Source organism: Nicotiana tomentosiformis, chromosome 3, assembly GCF_000390325.3.
Source record: "Nicotiana tomentosiformis chromosome 3, ASM39032v3, whole genome shotgun sequence".
NCBI lineage: Eukaryota > Viridiplantae > Streptophyta > Magnoliopsida > Solanales > Solanaceae > Nicotiana > Nicotiana tomentosiformis.
Genome location: NC_090814.1, coordinates 19,067,126 through 19,093,065, shown reverse-complemented (window position 1 = coordinate 19,093,065; position 25,940 = coordinate 19,067,126). Strand labels below are relative to the sequence as shown.

Below are 25,940 nucleotides of genomic sequence, written 5' to 3'. Positions count from 1 at the left end.
GTTTCAGCATCTTCAGCCGCCGAGGGATTTGCTTTGAGTGTGGGGGCATATATCACATCAGAAGGTATTGTCCTAGATTGTCGAGTAGTAGATCTCAGAAGGATTCCCGTGCCATCATATTGGCACTGATTGTTTCGCCGCCCGCGCAGCCAGCTAGACGTAGTGGTCAGGCAGCCAGAGGTGGAGGTCAGACCTTTAGAGGTGGAGGCCAGCCAGCTAGAGGCCGTCCCATAGATGTAGTTTAGAGTGGTGGGGCCCAACCCTGATTTTATGCTTTTCCAGCTAGGCCTGAGGCCGAGTCATCTGACGTTATGATCACAGGTATTGTTCCAGTTTGCCATAGAGATGCTTTAGTTCTATTTGATCTGGGATCTACTTATCCTTACGTGTCATTATATTTTGCTTCGTATCTGGTTGTGCCTTATGATTCTTTAGGTGCTTCTATGTATGTGTCCAAACCGATGGGAGATTCTATTGTTGTAGATCGTGTCTATCACTCGTGTGTGGTTACTATTGGGAGTCTTGAGACAAGCATAAATCTTCTACTTCTTGATATGGTAGATTTTGATGTTATCTTGGGTATGGATTGGCTGTCACTTTATCATGCTATATTGGATTGTCACGCCAAGACGGTGACCTTATCCATGCCGGGGTTGCCTCGATTAGAGTGGAAAGGGACTCATGGTCATTTTATCAGCAGGGTTATCTCCTATGTGATAGCTCAACGTATGGTCGAGAAGCGTTGTCTAGCTTATTTGGCTCATATTCGCGATTCTAGTGTGGAGGTTTTTTCCATTGATTCAATACCAGTTGTTCGTGAGTTTCCAGAGGTATATCCCGCAGATATGCCGAGGATGCCACCCGATAGAGATATTGACTTCTGTATTGATTTGGCTTCGGGCACTCAGCCCATTTCTATTCCACCATACCATATGGCCCCACCAGAGTTGAAGGAATTGAAAGAGCAGTTACAAGATTTGCTTGATAAGTGCTTCATTAAACCTAGTGTCTCACCATGGGGTGTGCCCATGTTGTTCGTGAAGAAGAAATATGGATTAATGAGGATGTTATAGACTATCGACAGTTGAACAAGGTCACTATCAGCTTCAGAGTGCCAAGGTATTTTCCAAGATTGATTTGAGGTCTGGCTACTATCAGTTGTAGATTAGGGCATCTGATGTCTATAAGACAGCTTTTCGGACTCGATAGGCATTATGAGTGCCTAGCGATGTCATTTGGGCTGACAAATGCCCCAGCAACATTTATGGATTTGATGAACCGGGCGTTCAAGCCCTATTTGGATTTTTTTGTGGTGGTATTCATTGATGATATATTGATCTACTCCCACATTCGAGAAAAGCACGAGCAACATCTTCGGATTGTACTCCAAGCCCTGAGAGATAACCAGTTATATGCCAAGTATTCAAAGCGTGAGTTTTGGCTAGATTCAATCGCCTTTTGGGGCACGTCGTATCGGCAGAGGACATAAAGGTGGATCCTAAGAAGATTGAGGTAGTTTAGAATTTGCCTAGACCTACTTCAGCTACAGAGATTCGAAGTTTGCTGGGTTTGGCAGGTTATAATCGCCGGTTCGTGGAAGGGTTTTCATCCATAGCAGCCTCATTGACTAGGTTGACCCAGAAGGGTACCCCATTTAGATGGTCGGGTGAGTGTGAGTTGAGCTTTCAGAAGCTCAAGACTTCTTTGACTAAGGTGCCAGTGTTGGAATTGCCCACAGGTTCATGATCTTACATGGTGTATTGTGATACATATTGTATTGGGCTCGGTGCGGTATTGATGCAGGATGGCATGGTGATTGTATATGCATCGTGGCAGTTAAAGGTTCATGATAAGAATTACCATTTACATGACTTAGAGTTGGCACCCACTGTTCACGCGCTGAAGATTTGGAGGCACTATCTTTACAGCATGTCATGTGAGGTGTTCACGGATCATCGGAGTCTGCAGTATTTGTTCAAACAAAAGGATCTCAACTTGAGTCAGATGAGGTGGTTGGAACTATTGAAAGACTATGATATCACCATTCTGTATCATCCCGGGAAGGCTAATATGGTGGTCGATGCCTTTAGTAGAAAGGCTGTGAGTATGGGCAGCCTTGCGTATATTCCAGTTGGTGAGAGGCCGCTTGTTGCAGATATTCAGGCTTTGGCCATTCAGTTCGTGAGATTAGATGTTTCAGAGCCTAGTCATATTTTAGCTTGCACAGTTGCTCGGTCTTTCTTGTATGAGCTCATCAGAGAGCATCAGTATGATGATCCATATCTGCTTGTCCTGAAGGACACAGTGCGGCACGGTGGTGCCAAGAAGATTACTATTGGAGATGATGGGGTTTTGAGGATACAAGGTCATATTTGTGTGATCAATATGGATGGACTTTGTGAGTTGATTCTTAAGGCCCACAACTTCCAGTATTCTATTCATCCGGGCGCCGCGAAGAGGTATCAGGATTTACGGCAGCATTATGGGTAGAGGAGGATGAAGAAGGATATAGTTGTATACGTAGCTCGTTGTCTAAATTGTCAGCAAGTAAAATGCGAGCATCAGAGGCCTGGTGGTTTGCTTCAAAGGTTAGAGATTCCGGAGTGTAAGTGGGAGCGTATCACTATAGATTTTGTTGTTGGACTCCCACGGATTCTAAAGAAGTTTGACGCGATATGGGTAATTGTCCACAGACTAAGTCAGCACATTTCATTCCAGTGACAGTTACATATTCTTCAGAGCGGTTAGCTGAGATCTACATTCGTGAGATTGTCCATCTTCACGGTGTGCCCATTTCTATCATTTCTGATCGAGGTATACAGTTCACCTCGCACTTCTAGAGAGCTATACAATGTGAGTTGGGTACATAGGTTGGGTTGAGTACATCACTTAGATATCGGAGGATATGCTTTGCGCTTGTGTTATGGATTTCAGAGGTTCTTGGGGTCAATTCTAGCCGCTTGCGGAGTTTGCCTACAACAACAACTACCAGTTGAGCATTCAGATGGCTCCCTATGAAGTATTATACGAGAGGTGGTATCGTTCACCAACTGGTTGGTTTGAGCCAGGAGAGGCTCAGTCGTTGGGTTCAAATTTGTTACAGGATGCCTTGGATAAGGTTAAAATTATTCAGGATTGTCTTCGCACAGCTCAGTCTAGGAAGAAGAGTTATGCCGACCGTAGAGTTTGTGATGTTGCATTCATTGTTGGAGAGATGGTATTGCTCTGGGTGTCACCTATGAAGGGTGTGATGAGGTTCGGAAAGAAGGGCAAGTTGAACCATAGGTATATCAAACCCATTGAGATTATTGAGAGAGTGGGTGAGGTGGCTTACAAGCTCGCATTACCACCTAGTTTATCAGCAGTTCATCCGGTGTTCCATGTGTCCATGCTCTAGTAGTATCACGGTGATCCGTCCCATGTGTTAGATTTCAGCTCAGTCTAATTGGACAAGGATTGGACTTATGAAGAGGAGTCGGTAACTATTCTAGCCCGGCAAGTCCGACGGTTAAGGTCTAAGAGTTATCCTTCAGTTCGAGTGCAATGGAGAGGTTAGCCGATTAAGGTAGCCATATGGGAGTCCGAGTCAGACATGCAGAGTAGATATCCACACCTTTTTACCAGTTCAGGCACTTTTCTATTTCTGTTTGAGGACGAATGTTTATTTTAGAGGTGGAGATTGTGATGACCCGATAGGTTATATTTAATTTTCACCTTCATTTATGTATTCCGAGACCTCGAATAGATCCATTTAGCCTTCCTTGATTTGCTTACGCAATCCGTGTCTTAATACGAGAGGGTTTTATGTGAATAATTGATAAAAATGTGAAATTTTGCTTTAAAATACATTTGAGTTGACTTCGGTCAATGTTTTGAGCAAACGAACCCGGATTAGTGTTCTGATGGTCCCGATGGATCCGTATCGTGATTTGGGACATGGGCGTATGACCAGAATTGAATTCGGAGGTCCCTAGATTGAATTATCGCCATTTCTTGTAAATTAGAAATTTAAAGATTCTAAAGTTTGACCACAAAATGACTTTGTTGATATCGGGCTCGGATTGCGATTCTGTTGGAATAGCCCCGTTATGTCATTTGGGACTGACATGCAAAATTTGAGGTTATTCCGGATTGATTTGATATGTTTCGACGCGAGTTATAGAATTGCAAATTTCATAAATTCATTTTGTTCGAATCGAGGTGCGATTTGTAGTTTTGACGTTATTTAGTATGATTTGAGACCTCGTGTAGGTCTGTGTTATGTTATGGGACTTATTAGTATATTTGGACGAGGTCCCGAGTGTCTCGAGTGAGTTTCGGACGAGTTTCAGATCAATTTTTGTCTAGAAGGCAGGTCTGGTTCTGGTGCATCGCACCTGCGAAATTTCGAGAGCAGGTGCGTGGCCGCTTCTGCAGTATTTTGGTCGCTTCTGCGACGTGGGCACTGGCCTGCTGCTTTGCTTCTGTGGAGAAATTTGGCGTAGGTGCGCAACCGCCTCTACGAAGGAAGAACTACTTCTGCGTGAGCAGACTGCTTCTGCGGTCGTTTGGTCGCACCCGTGATGTCGCAGGAGCGACATTTTATTGTGTAGGTGCAGTCACCGAGCTAACTGTTTGGAACCGCAAATGTGTGCCACAACTCCCAAATGCGAGCTCGCAGGCGCGCTTACAATGTCCGCATATGCGAATGAACCTAGGCAGAAAGCTTAAATTCGAGGGTTTGGTATTTTTGGTTCATTTTTGAGTTGTAGCTCGGGTTTTGGGCGATTTCAGAGGGATTTTTCAGGAGTTTGATTTGTGTATGTATTCTTTATCCGAAATTAATTATATTTTTTTGATTTCATACTGAATTACATCATTAATTAGTGAATTGAATGGAAGAAAATGAGATTTTTGTAAAATCTTCCAAAATGAAAAATAAGGATTTGAGGGGCGATTCAATATCCGAATTCGATAATTTTTGTATGGTTGAACTCGTATCGAAACGAGTATTCGAATTTCGTAAATTTTTATCGGATTCCAAGATGGGGCCCCATATTTATGTTTGAGTTGACTTTTCGAATTTTAAATTGGAAACTTAGCATTTTCATATAGATTTGATTCCTACAACATGTGTTGAGTATATTGAATTCTTTGTGACTAGATTCGAAGGCTTGTTCGAAAGGCAATGCAGTGGTCGAGTGATTGCTTGAGTGGAGAATCAAGGTAAGTGTTGCGTTTAACGTTAATTTGAGGGAATTAGGAACCCTTGAGTTATGTGCTATGTGAATTACATGTGTAGTGGCGTATAGGCAAGGTGACGAGTGCCTATAAGTCGTCGAATTTCTTGTTTCTATGTTTTCTCGTATTTTATTAATTGCTTTATTTCATGATTTAACTATTACTTTACTCGTTGCCCCTGTTTCCTTGCTTAATATTATTTCGATTCCATGCCTTAATTGCTACTCCCTCCGGTCCACAATAAGTGACCAATTTATCTTTTTATTTTGGTTCAAAATAAGTGTCCATTTATATAATCAAGAAAAAATTCAATTTATTTTTTCAAAACTACCCTTATGTAGGTATCCCTAAAAAATCTTCTTGTCACGACCCAAAATCCGACTAGCCATGATGGCACCTAACCTCACCTTTTAGGTAAGCCAAACAACAATAGTACGATTCAATTAATATTTAACTGACTCTAGTACGCTCCCCAAGGACTGATAGTACAAATCATGAGTTTCTAAGATTAGAATTTGCAAAGCTGGTATGAAATAAATACATCATCTGTTTGAAATGTATATAAACAGATTTTATAAATCTAAGGCTACCATGAACAATAGGCAGCTACGACCAGAACACAGGTACATCTTCAAATCCAGCTCCCGTCGATCACAGCAACATCAACATTCAATATCTGCAAGCAAGGTGCAGAAGTGTAGTCTGAGTACAACCAACCCTATGTACTCAATAAGTAACAAACCTAACCGTAAGTTGAAAATAGTGACGAGCTTATACCAAGGTCAGAGTCCTCATCCATATCCAACAACATCTCATAACAATAAAATTGAGGCAACACAAAGAATAACTCAATAATAAGATGCTTAGCTCATTCACAGTTCCGAAAAATAAACATTTTCTTTTCAAGTATAATAGTAAAACTCAATTCTTTTCACTGAAATCACCAAAATATGAGTAAGTCTGAAAACTGTGATTTTTTCCAAAAACTTTCTTCCACAATAGGAAATTTCATTTTCAAATGGCATGAGGAAAGTACATCTCTATGCCTACATGTCAATGTGCATACCAATGCAATACAACATAGTAATAAAACCATATGCATACTCTCAGAGTATCAATTCACTCAGTCCTCCCAATCACTCAATCCTCTCAGTCACTCAGTCCTCCCAATCACTCAATCCTTACAGTCACTCATGCCTCACTGTCACTCAATCCTCCCAAATCACTCGGCACTTGCACTCGGTACTCGCACTCAGTAGGTACCTGTGCTCACTGGGGGTGTGTACAGACTCCGGAGGGGCTCCTTCATCCCAAACGCTATAACAAGCCAATCATGGCATAAATCAGTCAACCATGCTGCAGCGTGCAGCCCGATCCCATAAATAATAATATATATGTAAAGCCAATATGGCCTGCTGCGGCGTACAACCCGATCCCATAATCATCCTCACAATCAGGCCCTCGGCCTCACTCAGTCATCAATCTCTCCAATCTCTCGGGCTCACAATGTCATGAAAATCAGCCCAAAATGATGGTATTATGAATCAATAAATAACAATAGAGACTGAGATATGAAATGACATGAATGAACATGACAGAGTGTGAAATTACAATTTGAACATATAATTCAACCACAGAAATAACCCTAGTGGTATCAATAATAACCACATATGTCTAAGCATGATTTTTAATACGAGTCTCAACTCAATTTTTCTCTAACACATAGAGAATGTACTGGTATCAACAGATTATTCAACTACACAGTTTCATAGAATTTGATCAAGTCACAATTCCTACGGTGCACGTCCAAACGACCGTCACCTAGCATGTGCGTCACCTCAAAACCAATCACATAACACATAATCCGTGGTTTCATACCCTCAGCTCCAAGACTAGAAGAGTTACTTACCTCAACAAGACGAACCCAACGTCGAGCAAGCTAATCAATACTCAGGAAATTCCATTCCGTGCGTATCCACCTCTGAATGCCTTCTTGTGTCCTCAATTCAATGCCAACGATCCGAACTTGAAATTCACCCCTTAATGATACTATAGTGATCTACTATACTAAGCAACTTCAATCTACAATATCAACATCCATTGAGACCAACATTAGTAACCCATTCCATAGTTTAGGCCATTCAGACAATTTACCAAACACCTAGTGGGCATACATTTATACATTTCTTAACCACAGAATTAGTTCTTCCAACTACCATCATTTACCAACAATTCATCCCACCATCGTTCTTTAACAACTTATAATCCTAACATCACATGTGTGACCAACCATTCTCACCCAACCAACAAAATTCCATCAAATAATCACCTTTCAATCTCTACAATGGTTATGTATTTAAAATGGGAACTTATGGCTTCCAATCATTATACCATGAGTTCCTATACTTAATGCATACTCATATTCCCACAATATATCCATACATGTAAGTCTAAGGGTGTAGGATTACCTTTTGGAAGAAATCTTGCAAAACCCTCCTTTGAGTTCTTTAAGAAATTTCTTGAAGATCTATGTATTTTATGTGTAGATTTCATTAATACTAGTGTAGAAATGATAAAATTTCACACCAAAATAATGGGGATTGCTTACCTTAAAGAAGAGGGGAGTTGGTTGTCTTGAGAGAGTGGAGAAGATCTCCAAAATTCGTCCAAATGAAATGCGAAAAATGAACCCCGAAATTGTATGTATTTATAGGCCCAGATTTCTGGGTTTCGGATGCTGCCCTGGATGCTTCGCATCCCCACTTCACTCCTCTTTGAAGTTCGGATGCGGACCTGGATGCTATGGCAGCACTTCACTGCCAGCCTTTCTTTCGGACGCGACCTCGGATGCTTCGCATCCGCAGGCTCCTCCTCCAACCTTTGGTAATTTAGTCATAACTTCTTGTAGGAATGTCCAAATGACAAACAGTTTGAAGTGTTAGAAACTAGGTTCGAAGATCTTTAATTCTATAAGTAATACATTACATAACTCCTTATACATATGTAGATATAGGCGTCCAAACTTTGGTCATGTGCGTATTTATTTGGAACTTTAGTCTATCGTGAAATTCCAACTTGACTTGGACTTAGGGCTCTCCTTAGACCCCACATCACTTATAATATGCCTCGTACACTTATTATTATATCCAATTGATATTTATTATATTAATAGTCCTTGTTTGCACACAAAATAATATAATGAGTGCACATCAACTTTTTTACTAGCGCTCAAGTACTTCGAAATTTTTTCGGGGTGTTACACTTTTACTCCTCACATTAAATTATGCTGCAACATTTAATTAAGGGTAGTTTAGTCACACTAACTATTTTTGTCTAGAATTTAGTATTTTCTTAATGAGTGTGCCCAAGGCAAATTGGTCACTTATTGTGAACCGGAGGGGGTACATGCTTATTTGGCTTTCATGTCATAATTGCTAGTTGACATTTAACATTTTCTTGTATTAAATTACCCATCCCCTCCCTAATTCCACACTTATTTTTTACTTGTCCTTATTTGTTTCCCCCGTATATCGAAATTTGTCATATGCCTTGTTGCCTTACGATTTTGTATTAATTGTTGTCTTCATTGAAGTAGTTTCACTTATAAATATCATTAATCTATAATGTTTGGAGGGGGTTGCATGACGCAACGGAAATTGAAAGGAAATGAATTGAAAGGCGGAATAAGGATGAGTTATGATATTGATAGATGATTATATGGAGGGATCGGATTGTGCGCCGCAACGGATTTGTTTAAAGTTTATATATTGTGGGATCGGGTTTCGCGCCGCAATGAAATTATTTACATTGTGGGATCGGGTTGCACGCCACAACATCTTGATAAAAGTAATAATTGATTGAGACTGCTGAATTGGCCTCGATTGTTGAGATGAGTTATATGACTGATTATTCAGAGTTATTTGCTGGCCGATTTGAGCTTTGTTGATATGAGTTATTTGCCTTACCTCTATTCCTACTATTGTTGTTGTTGTTATTGTTATTGTTGTTGTTGTTGTTGTTGTTGTTGTTGTTGCTGTTGTTGTTGATGTTATTGTTGCTGTTGTTGTTGTTGTTGTTGTTGTTGTTGGTCCCAGCGGCGTACGATAGACTTGCTCGGATTCAACTACTCAGAGGGGACTTGAGGTATAGCTGCACAACGTCCGCAACTCTCAAGTCCCCTTTTACTTTATCTTAGCTATGTATTTTCTTTCAGACAGCTTTACTTTCATTCATACCTTTATCTATATTGTTCTAGTAGCTCGTGCACATGTGACACCAGATTCGGGAATGTAATTAGATATTTCAGTTGTTATGATTTTTCGCACTTTATTTCAGTAATTGACATCCGCTTAATTTGATTTGTTTAAAAATGGCTTAAGATTATTCTAATATTGGCTTGTCAAGTAAGTGAAATGTTATGCACCATCACGATCCCGCGGGTGAAAATTTCGGGTCGTGATATTGGGGTACTAAAAAAATCTAATGTTCCCCCTAGGTTAGATTTTTTGGACTCTTTATATTAAAACACAAAACACCCTTTTACCCATTGTACAAAAAATGTCATGATTACTTTCTAATTTATCCCATGATTATTATCTAATGGATAAAAGTCATGTTAAGTCAAATCAAAGGGTCATGTCACGTTAATGTTTAGTCATGTCAAGTATCTAGTCACATCAAATACATCGTCACATTGGACGTTGTTGTGACATTGAATTTGACCGGACTTGGTCTGTATTTTAAAATTAATTCTAATGGCTTTCATGTAATTAAATAGACTGTGCTATGAAATAAAATATGATTTTTAATTAAAAAATCACATCGTATTTATTTAAAATATAACTACTACAATAGTGTTGTAGTTATTATTATTTTTATTTTTTAAAAGACAACAAATTGATAGAATATTCTAATATTTGAAGAATAGGACAATTATCAATAAATTATTTGAAATTTATAAAAACGCACAAAACAGTAGTATTTAACTAATTGCAATAAAATGATAGAAATTCTCATATTTTGTAAAAATAAGAATAATTATCAATAAATTGCATTAAAGTTAAATAATGTGCAAAAACTATATTTTTATCATTTTTTGTCTAGGAAGCATGTAGAAGTTACTTCTAAATACGGAAGGTCAAAATTGACTGTCAACATTTTGTATTGCATACACGCGAGGCAAGTTTTAGACATCAACTGACATGCACAGAATATCAGCAAACCATCTCACTCATACATTGGCACATAACGCACTCAGGACCGGATCTATCCTAACTCTTTAGTCAGAGCAGTTAAGCATAATCAAAATCAAATAATTTAAGGCACTTATAGATGAGTCAAGAAATGAGTTAGGGCATCACAACTAAAGCACCCACCGCTCTCGAGGCACAACATGGTAAAAAAAACATTGTCTCCAATTAGTACAATGAGACAAGATTCTCTTATTCCTAAAAAAAAATTAACTATATCCGGTTCAAGCAAAAACCCTTGAAAAAGAACCACGGTACAAAAAAAAATTCAAGGGGGAATTATTACACTACCTAATAAAATAAAGAAAATAAAAGACATATTTTTAATTTTTTTTGTGTTTATGTTTCGACTTTAATCCCTTAAGAAACCGGTCGAGGAGATCTATCACCGAAAAAAATCTAAAGAAAAAAAAATACATATACATATTTACATCCCCACTCCACACTTTAAATCGTGGCATATCCTCATGACACACAAGTAAAGAGTAAGAGGTAAAGGAAACTCCCCTGAATTTATTCCGTTTCCGAGAACTTATGAACTTCACCCCTAATTCTGAATTCATTCCTCGTTTTCGCTTCTTGGGATTATTTATGGAGCTCATTAGGCCAAAGTCTCTGCGGATACATGCAAGACCCGCTCTTTTTTTCTTTCTTGGCCTTTTTATGAGTGGTGAATTGTTCTTGTAGGATCATCCTCAGCTTGTTCCTGCATTCTTTTATAGGATCAATCCACGCATCTTCCTGCAAATCTCCAAAAATAAAACCTATATGATTAAGGTTAGAATAAGAAAATAAATAAAAAGGTCATGTGAATATTCCTCTGATATGTCCAAGACCAATTCTTTCTCATTCTCTTCTACTAAAGGTTATAAATGTGAAAAGGTGGATGGGGGTTTGAGCTCTTCTTTTATTGCTTCACAATCAACCAAAGCCTCATCTTCAGTCATCTAAATTGAATCAGAGTGTTCTTGCAGAGTGAAAAGTTCTCTCTGTGGATGCTCATCATCTTTGGTAGGCTTATTCTCATAGGGTATCTCCGCCATATATTCACCATCACAACGCAATGAGTTTTCTGAAAGTATACTTACTATTTAACTAACTTGCGTTGTTAGGTTCTTAATGGCTTCATCATTTTGTATAAATCTCTCTTCAACACTATTCATGAGCTTATACATAAGCTCGTCTAAACTGTAATTCTCCTCTTGAGGTGGTTGTCTTATTTTGCTTCCGTTCCAGTCATAATCAGAGTATTCGTTCCATCCAAATTTAAGATTGTGGCCATATGAAACCTCATGCATGTAACAACTAGAAACAGAGTGTGACTTTTCAAAAGACGAACCATATGAAGAATACTTACCTGCTTGACAGTCAACCCATAGGTGATTTTCCCTACATTTAAAACAAACAACAGATTTGTGATAATTTTTAGCTGCTAACTCTGCAACCATTTTCTTAAGTTGGTTGTGCTCCATCTTCACAATACTTGAGTTCAACGTCATGACTATTTTCTTCAAGCTTTCTCCCTAGCACTTTTCAGGTGTAACAAAAAAAATCTTCAAAATAAGTTAACTAATAAAAAAGATTAAAAAGAAAAAATAATTCTCGAATTAGCACCAAAAATTACTTTGAAGACTATTGATTGTCAATCCCTGGCAACAACGCCAAAATTTGACGAGCGCAAAATACAACACAAAATTAATGCTCGCTAGTCAAAGATAGTATAGTTAATTCAGCGCCTCCACAGGGATTGGATTTATATAATGTTCAATTAACTTATGGTTTTCTGCTATTCAGGATGATCAATACGTGATTTGGGATAATTACTAACTACAATTAACTACTAAATTAAGATTACAACAAATTAGACTTGACCATATAAAATGATAATTAAGCTAAAACGGTTTGTAAACAATATGAGAAATAAGGGTCGCGACAGGATAGGTGTAGGATAGCTATTCAAGATCTCTTTTTAAATTTACTTATAATGTTCTAATGATTCTCACGAATTCACTTGATAATTAGCTTAAACGTAAGGTCAAGATTCCTCTCTCGATTAAATCTGAACTATACAAAATAAACTAATATGAAGCACTATGAAGATATGCAATAATACGTGAACGGACTAGTCTTTAGGAAAACGTCTTTCGAATATTCTCCTAACTTGGTTTAATCAATAATTCAAAAGGCTCTTTCATTTACTTAGAAGAATCACTAAATTAAACCAAATCAAATAATGCAAAAATAATCACCATTATATTCCTCTTTCGATTAAATAAACCAATGAAAAATTTCGCAATCAATTCAAAGCTCCATAAACGTATTCAAACAATTAAACTAGAGTTAAATCTACAAACAACACTCAAAATACCATATTCGTCAAAACCCTAGGGAAGAACTACTCCATAGATATGAAGAGAATCATCACAAATAAGTTTAAGAACATAGAGAACATCAAAGATAACTTTTCGATACAAACTTCCATTTTGCACCGATTATTAGCAAGAGAATTGATGAAATTTTGTGTCTTCTAGCCGTGATAGCTCTCCAAAACTTTCCTGGGTCAAATCGCCTCAAAATTTGTGTCTACTATATATTTATATTGTTTAGGAGTAATCTTGGACCAAAATATCCTTAATGGAGTAAAATAAAATATCAGTTGGCCGAAAGTACACTGCCACGCCGTGACCCACGTCGGGTTGCATGTCGTGGCTGTGGAGGATTTCAGAAGCTTGCTCCATGTAGCCTGATCAATATTATGAATTGCCACAATGAGTGGCACGTTGGCAGACATTTCATGTCATGCCCAAGAGTTAGAGAAGCAATTTTAGTGCTTTTGGTGGAATTTTGAGCAGCCACCTCACGTGACATCGTGCATCATGCCATGACAGGCCACTTTATTAGATTTGAGTGTTTTTCCTTCCCTTTTTATATGTATTCTTGGTCCTCGATTCCGATTTAATTCTCGAACTTTTACGCAGACTTTAAAGTTCTCTTTTCATTTAATTTTGCTTCAAAACTCGTCTTAGCACAAAATTTTCAACCTACATAATAGAAAATGCATAATGAGTATAAATTATCCCTATTTTAGCTCAAACACAATTACAATGTAGAGAATAATAGGTCCAAAGTAGTCAAAAACTCGTATTTCTAGCCTACCATTAGTGGATCGTGTTGTACGCCGCAACGGCGCTTAGCTTTGGTACCATCCCTCTGGAGTCAGGTAATTACCCATGTTACTTTGGGCCCTGTGACGCAATATACTCAGATTTGTATTGGGTTGGGCACTCGGTTAGTGTCAGATATATAAAATTGTGCGGTGAGAATTACTATTGAATTGTGAGCATATATTGTAAACTTAGACTCATGTAATAGCTCTTATATTTATATGATTGTTGACTGAGTCATATCATGATTATGAAAGATTTGAGATATTTGATATTTTGTGCTATCTCTTATTTGAAAAGTATATTTACATAGATATTTACTATGCTTTTACTTGTAGAATTGATAATAATACCATCCTTTATTCCATATGTGATTTCTGTCTCTTTTGATTATTGGGATGATTATTGGGCTGATAATAGCTTTAACTATTGGTAACGGGGTCTCGAGAGGCTCGGGTGAGTTTCGGATCACCCGGAGCAAATTTGGAGTTGGCTGATTTTGCTGGTGTCTGGTGTTCATCGCGTTCGCGAGAGGAGCCTCACGTTCACGATAAAGGATTTGGTGTTGGGGATGAGTTCTTCTTCGCGTTCACTCCAGGAGGCTCGCATTTGCTATGAAGAGTGGGAGCTGGGGGCTTTGGCCTTCGTGTTCGCGAGGGCTTGGTCGCGTTCGCGAATGGGCTGTTTGGTCTTCATGTTCGCAATGGCTATGTTGAATTCGAGGAGTACATTTTGGGAAGAGTCAGATTTTATGCTTCACGAAGGTGAGGCTTGGCCGTGCTCGCGAAGAGTAGTGCTGGACAAACTACTCAAGATGTGATTTCGGGTCTTTTACACACTTTTTTCTATTTTGTGCCTTAGACCTAGGATTTTAGATATTTTTGAAGAGACTTTCACCCACTACTTGGAAGTAAGGATCTCTACACTAGTTTTGATAATAAATATTATTTTTTCATGGATTGTTACACATAGATTATGGTACTTGAAAGAGAAATTTGGGGGTTTCGTCTACAATTTTAGAGAGTGTAAATTGGGGATTTAAAAGTTTATCTTGACTCGATTTTGGAATCTAATCATATAATTAGACTCGCGGGGTTATGAAAAATCGAGATCTATCCCTTAACTTGAGTTTTGACCATGTGGGCCCCCGTGGACTTTTGTTGACTTTTGGAAATTTGAGTAAATATTCAAACTTTTTTATTTGAAATTAATTTCTATGAATTTATTTGACGTTATTGGGTTGTATTTGACTAGATTCGAGCTGTTTGAAGTTGGATTTGAATGACTTGGCAAGTTTTGATTGATTTGTAGCTACCAGGTGGAGGTAAGTCTCTTAGCTAACCTTGTTAAGAAGGAAACCGCCTAGGATTAACTTGATTGCTCTGTGTTTAAGGTATCGGGGGTGGTGTACATACAGGGGGGGCGAGCGCATATGCTCCTACCAAGTTATATTATGTCCGGAGTAGAATTGAGATACTTTATGCCTTGCTTTGATTATGCCTTCATCTTCATTCATGATTTGTTTGGCTTATATGACTACATTGCTCTTATTCATGTTAGAGATCATGCCGAGGTTTATGATTATTTATGAAGGCGTGAGAGCTTATTCTTGATATGTTGAGTTGTTTGAATCATCTGTAGTCATATAGAAATCCCATGGGCACATATCCCTATGATTATTATTAAGTCCTTGTGTATCCTTTATCTATAATTCTTGGGTATATGCATATGTATTTTATTTGGATACTTATTGTGGACTGAGATCGTGGCATGAGAGGTAAGGTCGTGCGGATGAAATATAGTTATGGCACACAAGATATAATGAACGGATATTAGATTATGAGTGAGCTTCAAGATCTTTTTTGCGCTTGGACAAGGATCCATCCCTCCAGAGTTAGGTGATAACCCATTTGGGCCCTGTAAGCGTGGCCGATACATGGATTGTGTATCGATCGATACATGAATTTTGTATCGAGTTTCAGTAATACATGGATTTTATATTGATCTTGGTGATACATCGATTGTGTATCGCGGTACACGAATCTTGTACTGATTGTGGTGAGTGATCGAGTCTTGGGCATGCATAAACATCCCTGACTCATTAGAAGCATTCATTTAGATGATAACTATTGCATTTCACATATATATCTTAGTTGGGAGCATCGACTCCATTGATTGAAGCATGCCATCTTTGAATTCCATATCTAAGCAGTGTAAGGATTATCTCTTGAACTGCAAAAAACTGCTTTATATATTTCGACTATATTACATTGTTGATTTCTGTTGTTCGTGAGATTATTTATTGCTTAGACCCAAGCTCTCTTATTTGTATTTGTGCTGCAAGTATCCTGATGCATTTATCCTCACCACTACTTCTTCGAGGTTAGACTTGATACTTATTGAGTACCAATTGTGGTATACTCATACTACGCTTCTGCACGTCTTTTTGTGCAAATCCTCAAGGGGCACTAGCGGAACCTCTCGTTGAGCCTAGGCGGTAGCTCAGAGACTTATTGTAAGGCCCCGTAAAATTTTGCCAAGGAATTCAAGTTTTATAGTGTCGAGGTAGGGTAATGTCCGCGGTACAGACTTTTTGGGTTGTACAGTACGTCTGGGAGTTGAATAAATGATTTTGTAGAACATGGTATTTTTGCAGTCAATTATACGACCGCAGAACCATTATGTGGGCTGCAGATCTGCCGCAGAGTTAAGCAGAGAAATGAGCCAATTTCAGAGGTTGTTTTGCAGTCAGTTATGCGATCGCATAAGCGTTTTGCAGGTCGCAAATCCGTTGCAGAACCAACATGAGAAATTTCGAAAGGAGGTTTTGCGGTTCATTATGCAACCGCAGACCTGTCGCATGCCTACACATAAGTGCCTAGTTCTGAAAGGCCGTTATGCGGTCTATTTTACGGACCACAGAAGTGTTATGCGATCGCATATGCGACCGCAGATCTGCATCGGGATTTTATTTTTTTTAATTTTATAACCCGACCCTATTTCGTTTTATCTAGCGATAGGGATCATTTTTGAGGGATTATCTGATATTTTAGAGAGAAGGAAGAGTTATTCTAGAGAGGGGGGAGTATTGAAGGATTTCACTATTCTACTCTGATCAAGCCTTGGAATTTCATGAAAAGGAACTTGCTAGAGTTTCTAAAAGGTAAGAATTTCTTTCTTCAATTCTCCAATTTAGGATTTAGGTTGATTATGGGTGAAGAGATTAGATTTATCACATGCATGAGCTAATAGGGTTTGTGGTGAGGATGTTTGGAAATCTTGGGTGGTTTTATTGTTGAATTGGTTTAGGGAAAGGTTGGGCCATCATTGTAGCAGCTCTTGCCATACCAATTCCTCTAATCGTACTTGTAATTCTCTCCCCTTCTATAGATTGACATCGTTAGGATTTTCGGGACATTATTGTTACACCACGGAAAGCTCTTTCGAGTTATGTTGGCTAAACTCCCTCAGTTGAGTCGAATTCCATGATGTCCTCGTATGTTTCAAGCGTGGTTGGCTCAAGTTCTTATTTTCTCATGATTCGGGTCATTCCTAAAATATTCAGTTATTTCAAATAAGCATTGTGTCGGAAATTATATGCTCAAAATATGATTCAATTGCTCCTTTCACATTATGCTCTCCCTCGGAAATGTGTTCAAGTGTGGTTTATATATCAAAATGTTATGAATTCAATTCATGTTTCAATCAATGTTAAAATTAGATAGGAAACTCAATTATCTTATTATCGATAACCTATGATGCTGCTTGAAAGTGAAAGAAGCGAGTATGAGATGTAGAAATGTGGCCACCGTGCCAAGAATGAGAATTACATTTGTGGCCAATAGTGCCAATGAAATGAAAGAATGTGTGAAAGATTATGAAATGAGTTTTGACTCTTTTATATAATAAATATTATTAATGTCCTATGATCACCCATGGCAAGTACAAGTAAGTGATAATATGAACATGAACTGTGGCCGCTTGCCAAAATGAGAATCATGAGGCATTGTATGCTCCAATGGTTTCAATTATAATTTGTATGTTTCTAAAATAATAAATATAAATAACTTCAATGTTAAGTCACCAAGAATCATGAACTTAGATAGTGACCTTAAGATGACAAGGAGGTATATAATGAGGTGGAAGAGAGACGTCCTATGCTAAATGATGATGAACCTTAAGAAACGAAATTGGGTCCGTGCACCATTGAAATCTACTTATTAATTTGCCATGCATGTGTTAATGTAATAAGTTGTGTTTCTCCATGATGAGCATGGACATGAAGTATTCCAATGATCTAGGAACTTACGACCTTAATGGTAATGTTAATCATGTCGCTTGAGTGTATATATGGTCGTGTGCATGATGGTATAATATGTGAACCTATGGACGGTCTGTGAAACGCATAGGTGTATAATATAATATGTGAACGCTATGGACGACCTATTAAACGCATAGGTGTATAATATAATATGTGAACCCTATGGACGGTCTATGAAACGCATAGGTGTATAATATAATATATGAACCCTATGGACGCTCTATGAAACGCATACGTGTATAATATAATATATGAACCCTATGAATGGTTTATGAAACATATAGGTGTATAATATGAATGAACCCTATGGACAGTCTATGAAACGCATAGGTTTATAATATGAATCCCTATGGATGATCTATGAAACACATAGGTGTATAATATGAATGAATCCCTATGGACGGTCTATGGAACACATATAATATGAATGAATCCCTATGGACAGTCTATGAAATGCATATGTGTATAATTAATATGTGAACCCGATAGACAGTCTATGAAATGCATAGTTGTATAATATAATATGTTAAACCTATGGGCGGTCTATGAAACACATAGGTGTATAATATAATATGTGAACCCTATGAACGGTCTATAAAATGCATAGATGTATAATATAATATGTGAACCCTATAGACGGTCTATGGAACGCATAGGTGTATAATATAATATGTGAACACTATAGATGGTCTATGAAATGCATAAGTGCATAGTAAGAGAGGGCTATGGACGGTCTATGAAATGCATAAGTGCATAGTAAGAGAGGGCTACGGATGGTCTGGTGAGACGCATAGGCAACACGAACAATAGATGCCATTTCCATTGCCCTTGTTTGTATATGTTGGTACTTTTACATTATATTTTGTATTCCACATATGGCACGCTTGATCCCAAAAGAAGTTCAGAATGATGTAAGTATAATAAGACTTGATATGTGATGTTATGGGTCATTCCGTAGTTTCTTGACGTAATTTCTTTGCCTCTTATTTGAGTTGTCGTATTTCCATATATTGTTCTGTCTGCCTTACATATGAGTACTATTCCACATGTACTCACATCTCTTTTGCCAGGGGCACTGTATCTTTTAATGGATGCAGGTGGTTCCATAGCAGGTGACATCGATCAATGATAGTAGTACATCCTCCTCTCAGCTGACTTGGTGAGCCCCACTTCATATTGGGGTCACGTATCTTTTGTTTCTCATGTATTGTATTTTGAGGTATAGCCGGGGCCTTATCGCTGCCACTATTCTAGTATTCCTTTGTACCCGTTAAAGGCTTCGTAGACATGGTATGAGCTGTATGTTGGTATTGGGAAGGTCAAACTAAAGATGTTGTAATTGTATCACATGTTCCACTTCTAAACTATGGATGTGTAATGTAATATTTTGTGGACTTATAAATGAAGTAACTAATAGTAATGAATTGGTGTTGTATACATGATCTCCTTACTGTCTAATTAATAAAAATATATCTTCTCGTTATTCATGGGTGAGTTTGGATAAAATGAAATCTAGCAGGCTTGCTCGGGAGGGTTATCCCAGTTGAGCGCCAGTCACGCTCCCCGAGGTCGGGGCGTGACACTTAGGGTGAGCTGCACTCCATGGATTCATTTTGCAGTGCCTGAATCCCTGTCTTTTATTATTTCCTATGTATTTCGTTATCTAAGATAGTGCTGATCATGAATTCAGACTTATACTTATTCGATGGTTGCTCATATACTTGTGCCACTTAATCCTTGGGAGTTGTACTATTTTTGGTCGTGTTCTGACCATGTGATGATTATATCAGATATTATGCTATTTTGAGACTATTTCTGTCTTTATTTATATTATAAATCTATTAATTAAAGGAATTTGGACTATTTTATGTTGATTGTGAGTTGTCTTACTTAGCAAGTGTGGCTAGGAATTATCACGACCTAAGATGAGATTTTGGGTCGTGACATATCCTTACTAAAAAGAACCCGCTTTGATACAAACTGATAATTAATGATGCACCAAGAAACAAGACTAGGAGGGATTAATTGTGTCGTACTCGATTTTTGCGAATTAAAGAACCTGGTTCTTTACCCTATCTAAACATACGTAAACTGTAAAGTAAAGTACAGAAAATAAATGATACAATAATTTTACGTGAACTCCTTGCTCTAGGGAGTAAAACTACGACCTACCTCGTAGGATTGGCCTTAAAACTTTATTAACTTCAAAGAGCAATTTGAGTTTATAACTCAATACCATGGAAACTATAAACTCTAGTTTTCAACTGTAGCTACCCTTTTAAGACTATAAACTTTAGTCTCAAAAGCTAACCAAAAACTCCGTAATTATTTACCTACAACAATACTTCTAGAAAGTAAAATATGTTACATTTTATTTACCCGAAAAATGGATAGAGTTGAATTTGTACGTAGTTCTAAGGATATGTGGTATGGCTTAATACAACTCGTAAGGACAAATAGAAATATCAAATATAGATTACAAAGAATGCAAAATAAGCAAGGTTGGAAAGAGGATGATTTTTGGGACTAAGCAAAATGAATCAATTAATGAAGCCTAAACGAACAATATTTCAATATAGGAGAATATGATGCTGGTCGGTATCGCTTCTAGAGCTCGAAATCATCTCTTTATAGTTCGATTCGGACCCGAGATTGATAACGATTTTGAACTCGGTATTTGACCTATACCTGAAATTTGAAGCTCGTTCATACCATCTTCGGAGTCCATTTTGATATTACGAAGCCTTTCTTTGATCCATTATGTTTCGATCTCGATCAATAGTATGAAGGCCGAAATCTATTTCGACCGTATACAGATAGTCCCCTCGTTTCTCGGGAAAGGATGTGGCAAGAAACGATATGATTTCCCAACAACTCGATCAGATATATGCCGGCGTTTGCACCGATACCGACCATGACGTACGTGATAGCTGTCCCATCGGTTCAGTTTTACCAAGGCATTTAATGTGTGTCAGACGGTAGTCGGCCATCGCTGATATTGAACAGTCATTGCTTCAATATATAAATAGCTCTTCCTTCCACCATTCATCACTTTTACGTCTTCAATATTCCAAATTTTCTAAGTTCCTTTTCGCCTTTTTCCGAGTTTTCCATCTGCAAATTTGTGAGTTTTACTACAAATTCTTCCTTAAAACACCAAATACTCCCGTTCTTTGTTCACGGAATTTTAGATGGCAAAGACGTCTAACTGTTTCGCAAAAAGAGACCGCTTCTTCATCTCGACCTACCGGTGGTGAGGATGTGGAAGAGCCCCGCCCTGAGAAATCCGTTCCGGTAGGGTGCTCGACTGTAGGCAATTTTAAAATTGAAAAGCCTTCTCCGATAGCGGGTTGGTGTGAGCCGATGTCGAGGTACCAATGTTCAACTACCAAAAAGGTTCTTGAGAAAGTCATACAAGAATGCAACTGGGATAATAAACTCGTAGTAATCCCATCGCCCGATGAATCAATTACTACCCACGTCGAAGGATTCTTAAGTGTTTACACTTATCCTTTCACGTTGGGCACTCTAGACCATGTCATCGTTTCCTTCTGTAAGAGGTACGATGTGACCCTCGGCCAGATCCACCCTTCCTTTTGGAGGATAGTGATTCTTCTTCGATTTTTCTTGAGCAAGGTCGAAGGGCGTATCTTCACCCTCGATCATCTTATGCGCCTTTACAGTCTCTGACTTTATCGAGAAGGGTTGATCAAGCTTGCTTGCCGAGCAACCAAAGCGCCATTCTTGAGCATAGACGAGACTCGGGATCGGGGTTGGATGGGCCATTTTGTTCGAATCAAAACCTCGGACCTGATCCCTGCCGATGACTTGCCATTTTCTGAGAAAATATGAGCCGTGAGTAAACATTTCACTTTACCCGTTTTGAATTCGTGATTGCCTTTCAATTTGTTGATCCATTTTTCTATCACAGCTGCAGCTCGAATGCCGGAACGGATCCCGGATCTTAAATAATGGGTCGAAGGTCTGGTGTTGCAGAGACCGTACTCCGAGCATGCTTGGGTCAAATTATCAAAGGGTCGATGAGAGGCCCGCAGTCATGGTAAATCTTTTTATCGATTTGTTTCTTTATCAGTTCGTCTGGTAAATCTCCCTTTCCCCTTTGTAGAACTCGGTAAAGATGTAGTCATGAGGCCCCCTTCTGGTGGTGAAGAAGTTCCTGCCCTGAAGCAGGTAAAAGAAAGGAAGAGAAAAGACGTATCGGGCTCCCCGAGCTCGAAAAAGAAGAAACCGGCCAAGAGATCTCGAAAGCCGAAGGGGGGCTCTGGTGTTATGTCTTCGGAAGTGGTCCTCCATTTAAGGGACGATCCTGGAGAAGGAGAGGAGAATTTAGCATGTGTACGGGCTAATGTTGTGATTCAACAGTCTTCCAATTTGGTGGAATCAAATCAGGGAACCCTGTCCATAATCCCAAAACAAGAAGAAGCCGAGATTATCCCTTCTCGAGCTAAGATGATTGAAAGGGATACTGAGGGTGTGTCTTCTCAGACAGCAGAAGATATTTCAAGGGATGAGTTCGGGATCGTTGACATTAGCGGATCCGCTCAGATTTCGGATGCCATGATTCGCGAGGCCAGCATGTTGGAGGATCGGTCCTATGGGGGCATTCAGGAGTCGGCCAATATCCACGATTTTCTGGAGGGGCTTGAGTCAGGTGCCTCGGAGGAGGTTACCAGTTTTGGTGGAATGCCAGTACCCAAAAAAGCACCGTGGTCGGGTTCTACCGAGCCTTCATTGGTTCACAAATTGGTGGACCGATTCCAAGCCCCAAGTGTCGATCCCGACCATAGGCGGAAGATAATGCTCTCCGTACCTGAGGATACCCGAATTGTTTCTCCCCCTATGAGGATTGCCAGTTACCTTTGGTCCTTGGTGACCGAAGAAGATCAATCAGTCTCTTCAACAAGGCCCAACATGCTTTGAATCGGGTAACTCTAATGGCATTTTTGCTGCTTCTTTTACACTTAGAGTTATAGGTAATTCTAATGTTTCTCCTTCTGTTTGTAGGCTTTGGTGTTGCATCACGAGGACTTTTTTCGAATCCGGGAGTTGCATGATGCCGAGGTTCGGAGCCTCACTGAGAAGAGTGACTCGTACAAGCTCCTTAGTGAAACACTTCGAGCAGATTTGACAGCAGCTCGGGAAGAGCATGAGGAGATGGCTGAGCAGGTATTTCGAATGTTACATGACAGTGAAGATGAAAAAGATATAATCACTAACGATCCGATTCTACAAGTTCGGTAGAGGATCGAGCAGATTGGACGGCTTAACTCACAGGTAGATGCGCTACTGGCCGAGGCAGAAGAATTTAAAAAGTGTATGGATATCCTTGCCTCGAAAAAGGAAGCCGTTGAAGCTCAGTTGGAGCTGTCTAATGCCCAACTTCGATCTGCGAAAGAAAATGCTTCGGGGCTGATCGAAAAGATGAAAGAGCTTCAACATCGATTGGATTTGGCCATTTCAAATAAAGCAGATTTGGCTAATGAACTTGAAGTGGCCAGATCTGAGGTGATCCAGGCCAATAAAATAGCCGATGCCAAAGTGGCTCAGTTCAGGATCGATGTTGAGGTTAACCAAGCCAAAGCTAAGAGCATGGTCAAACATGGAAATGGAAAGCTTGGAGAGAAGCTCTCAAGGAGGTCAGAGCTCAGGGCTTTGATATTGGGGCCGAGATTGAAGTTGCCAGGGCAGAGGAGAATAAAGCTTGAAGGTTGGCCTTTCCTGAGGAGGATTCCGATGATTCGGGTGAGTCTGAAGATGAGGAAGATGCCGAGAACACGGCCTCCGATGAAGATTGAGCCATTTAGGGCCTTAGGTAGTTTGTTGCATTCTTTTGATACCGCTTTCGGTCTTCGTATAAAGAACTTCCTTTTGGCTGAGTTGCCTTTGTACAAAAATTTATAAATACAAATCTTTCTTCCTTTTGAAGCAAAAATAGCCTTTTAAGCTATATAAATAATTTGAATTTTAATCATTGTTTCCTTCGGGCCTTATGGGTAGTCCCCTTTGCTTTATCGGGCTCGAACAACCTTCAACTTTAAATAGTTGAGTGTTCGTTTGAACTCGAAATAATGAGTAACTTACTCGAAATAATGTAGCCTGTAGGCATTGATTGGTTGAGTGGGTGATTCACCCGAACTTGAAGTAATAGTTAGCCCATAGGTTTGGTAGTCGAGTGAATGATTTGAATTCGAAGTAATATAGCCCGTAGGTGAAATAGTCGAGTGAGTGCTTGCTCAAACTCAAAATAGGAGTGGCCCGTAGGTGAAATGGTCGAGTGAGTGCTTGCTCGAACTCGAAATAGTGTAGCCTATAGGCGAAATGGTCAAGTGAGTGCTTGCTCGAACTCGAAATAAAAGTAGCCCATAGGCTTAGTAGTCGAGTGAATGATTCGAACTCGAAGTAATATAGCCCGTAAGCATAATGGTCGAGTGCTTGCTTGCTCGAACTCGAAATAAAAGTAGCCCATAGGCTTAGTAGTCGAGTGAATGATTCGAACTCGAAGTAATGTAGCCCGTAGGCATAATGGTCGAGTGAGTGCTTGCTCGAATTCGAAATAAAAGTAGCCCGTAGGCTTAGTAGTTGAGTGAATGATTCGAACTCGAAGTAATGTAGCCTATAGGCATAATGGTCGAGTGAGTGCTTGCTCGAACTCGAAATAAAAGTAGCCTGTAGGCTTAATAGTTGAGTGAATGATTCAAACTCGAAGTAATGTAGCCCGTAGGCATAATGGTCGAGTGAGTGCTTGCTCGAACTCAAAATAAAAGTAGCCCGCAGGATTACTAGTCGAGTGAAAGATTCGAACTCGAAGTAATGTAGCCCGTAGGCGTAATGGTCGAGTGAGTGCTTGCTCGAACTCGAAATAAAAGAAGCTTGTAGGCCTAGTAGTCGAGTGAATGATTCGAACTCAAAGTAATGTAGCCCGTAGGCATAATGGTCGAGTGAGTGCTTTCTCGAACTCGAAATAAAAGTATCCTGTAGGCTTAGTAGTCGAGTGAATGATTCGAACTCGAAGTAATGTAGCCCGTAGGCATAATGGTTGAGTAAGTGCTTGCTCGAACTCGAAATAAAAGTAGCCCGTAGTCTTAGTAGTCGAGTGAATGATTCGAACTCGAAGTAATGTAGCCCGTAGGCATATTGGTCGAGTGAGTGCTTGCTCGAACTTGAAATTAAAGTAGCCCGTAGGCTTAGTAGTCGAGTGAATGATTTGAACTCGAAGTAATGTAGCCCGTAGGTATAATGGTCGAGTGAGTGCTTGCTTGAACTCAAAATAAAAGTACCCCGTAGTCTTAGTAGTTGAGTGAATGATTCGAACTCGAAGTAATGTAGCCCGTAGGCATAATGGTCGAGTGAGTGCTTTCTCGAACTCAAAATAAAAGTAGCCCGTAGGCTTAGTAGTCGAGTGAGTAATTCAAACTCGAAGTAATGTAGCCCGTAGGCGTAAGTACTTGCTCGAACTCGAAATAAAAGTAGCCTGTAGGCTTAGTAGATAGTCAATGAATGAGAATGGTTGCTTGAACTCGAGTCGGGGTAGCCCTTAGGCTTTGTATAATAGATCTCAAAAATAGAGGATTTTTTCTTGGATATAAGATATCGGTAAAGAAGAAATTTTTCTTTATAAGTCATTATACATGTGTTCATTTTTTTTTTCAAGTCTCGGAACAACTACATGGGCATGACTCGTTTGACCATTTGGCCCTTACAATGTTTTCTGTAGAGACACTGTTGCCATGAAATAACGAAGTAACTCCCTTTGCACCGAACTTGATAATCATCACAGATATGTTCAATGACAATGCTCCCCAGTATTCGAGGTTGATTATAAGGAGGCCTCAGATACCGTTGAATTGTTCTAAGTTAGTACGATCAATGGTTGCATCGTTAAAAAATCTTACCGAAAAACCTATTTGGGACAAAAACCATGTGCTCTGGCCTAAAGGCTTCGAGTTGAATAATCCGTCCATCTTT

General features: G+C 39.2%; 1 protein-coding gene across 1 annotated transcript; it reads left to right on the top strand.

The window, feature by feature from the left end:
• The first annotated feature begins 311 nt into the window (after nucleotides 1-311).
• LOC138907443 (uncharacterized) lies at nucleotides 312-1,073 on the top strand. Its single transcript, XM_070198040.1, has one exon. It carries the CDS (start codon nucleotides 312-314, stop codon nucleotides 1,071-1,073), a length of 762 nt encoding a protein of 253 aa, XP_070054141.1.
• Nucleotides 1,074-25,940: the final 24,867 nt, after the last annotated feature.

Coding starts and splice junctions, on each gene's coding strand:
- LOC138907443 (XM_070198040.1), top strand. CDS start 312: ATGATCACAGGTATTGTTCCAGTTTGCCATAGAGATGCTTTAGTTCTA.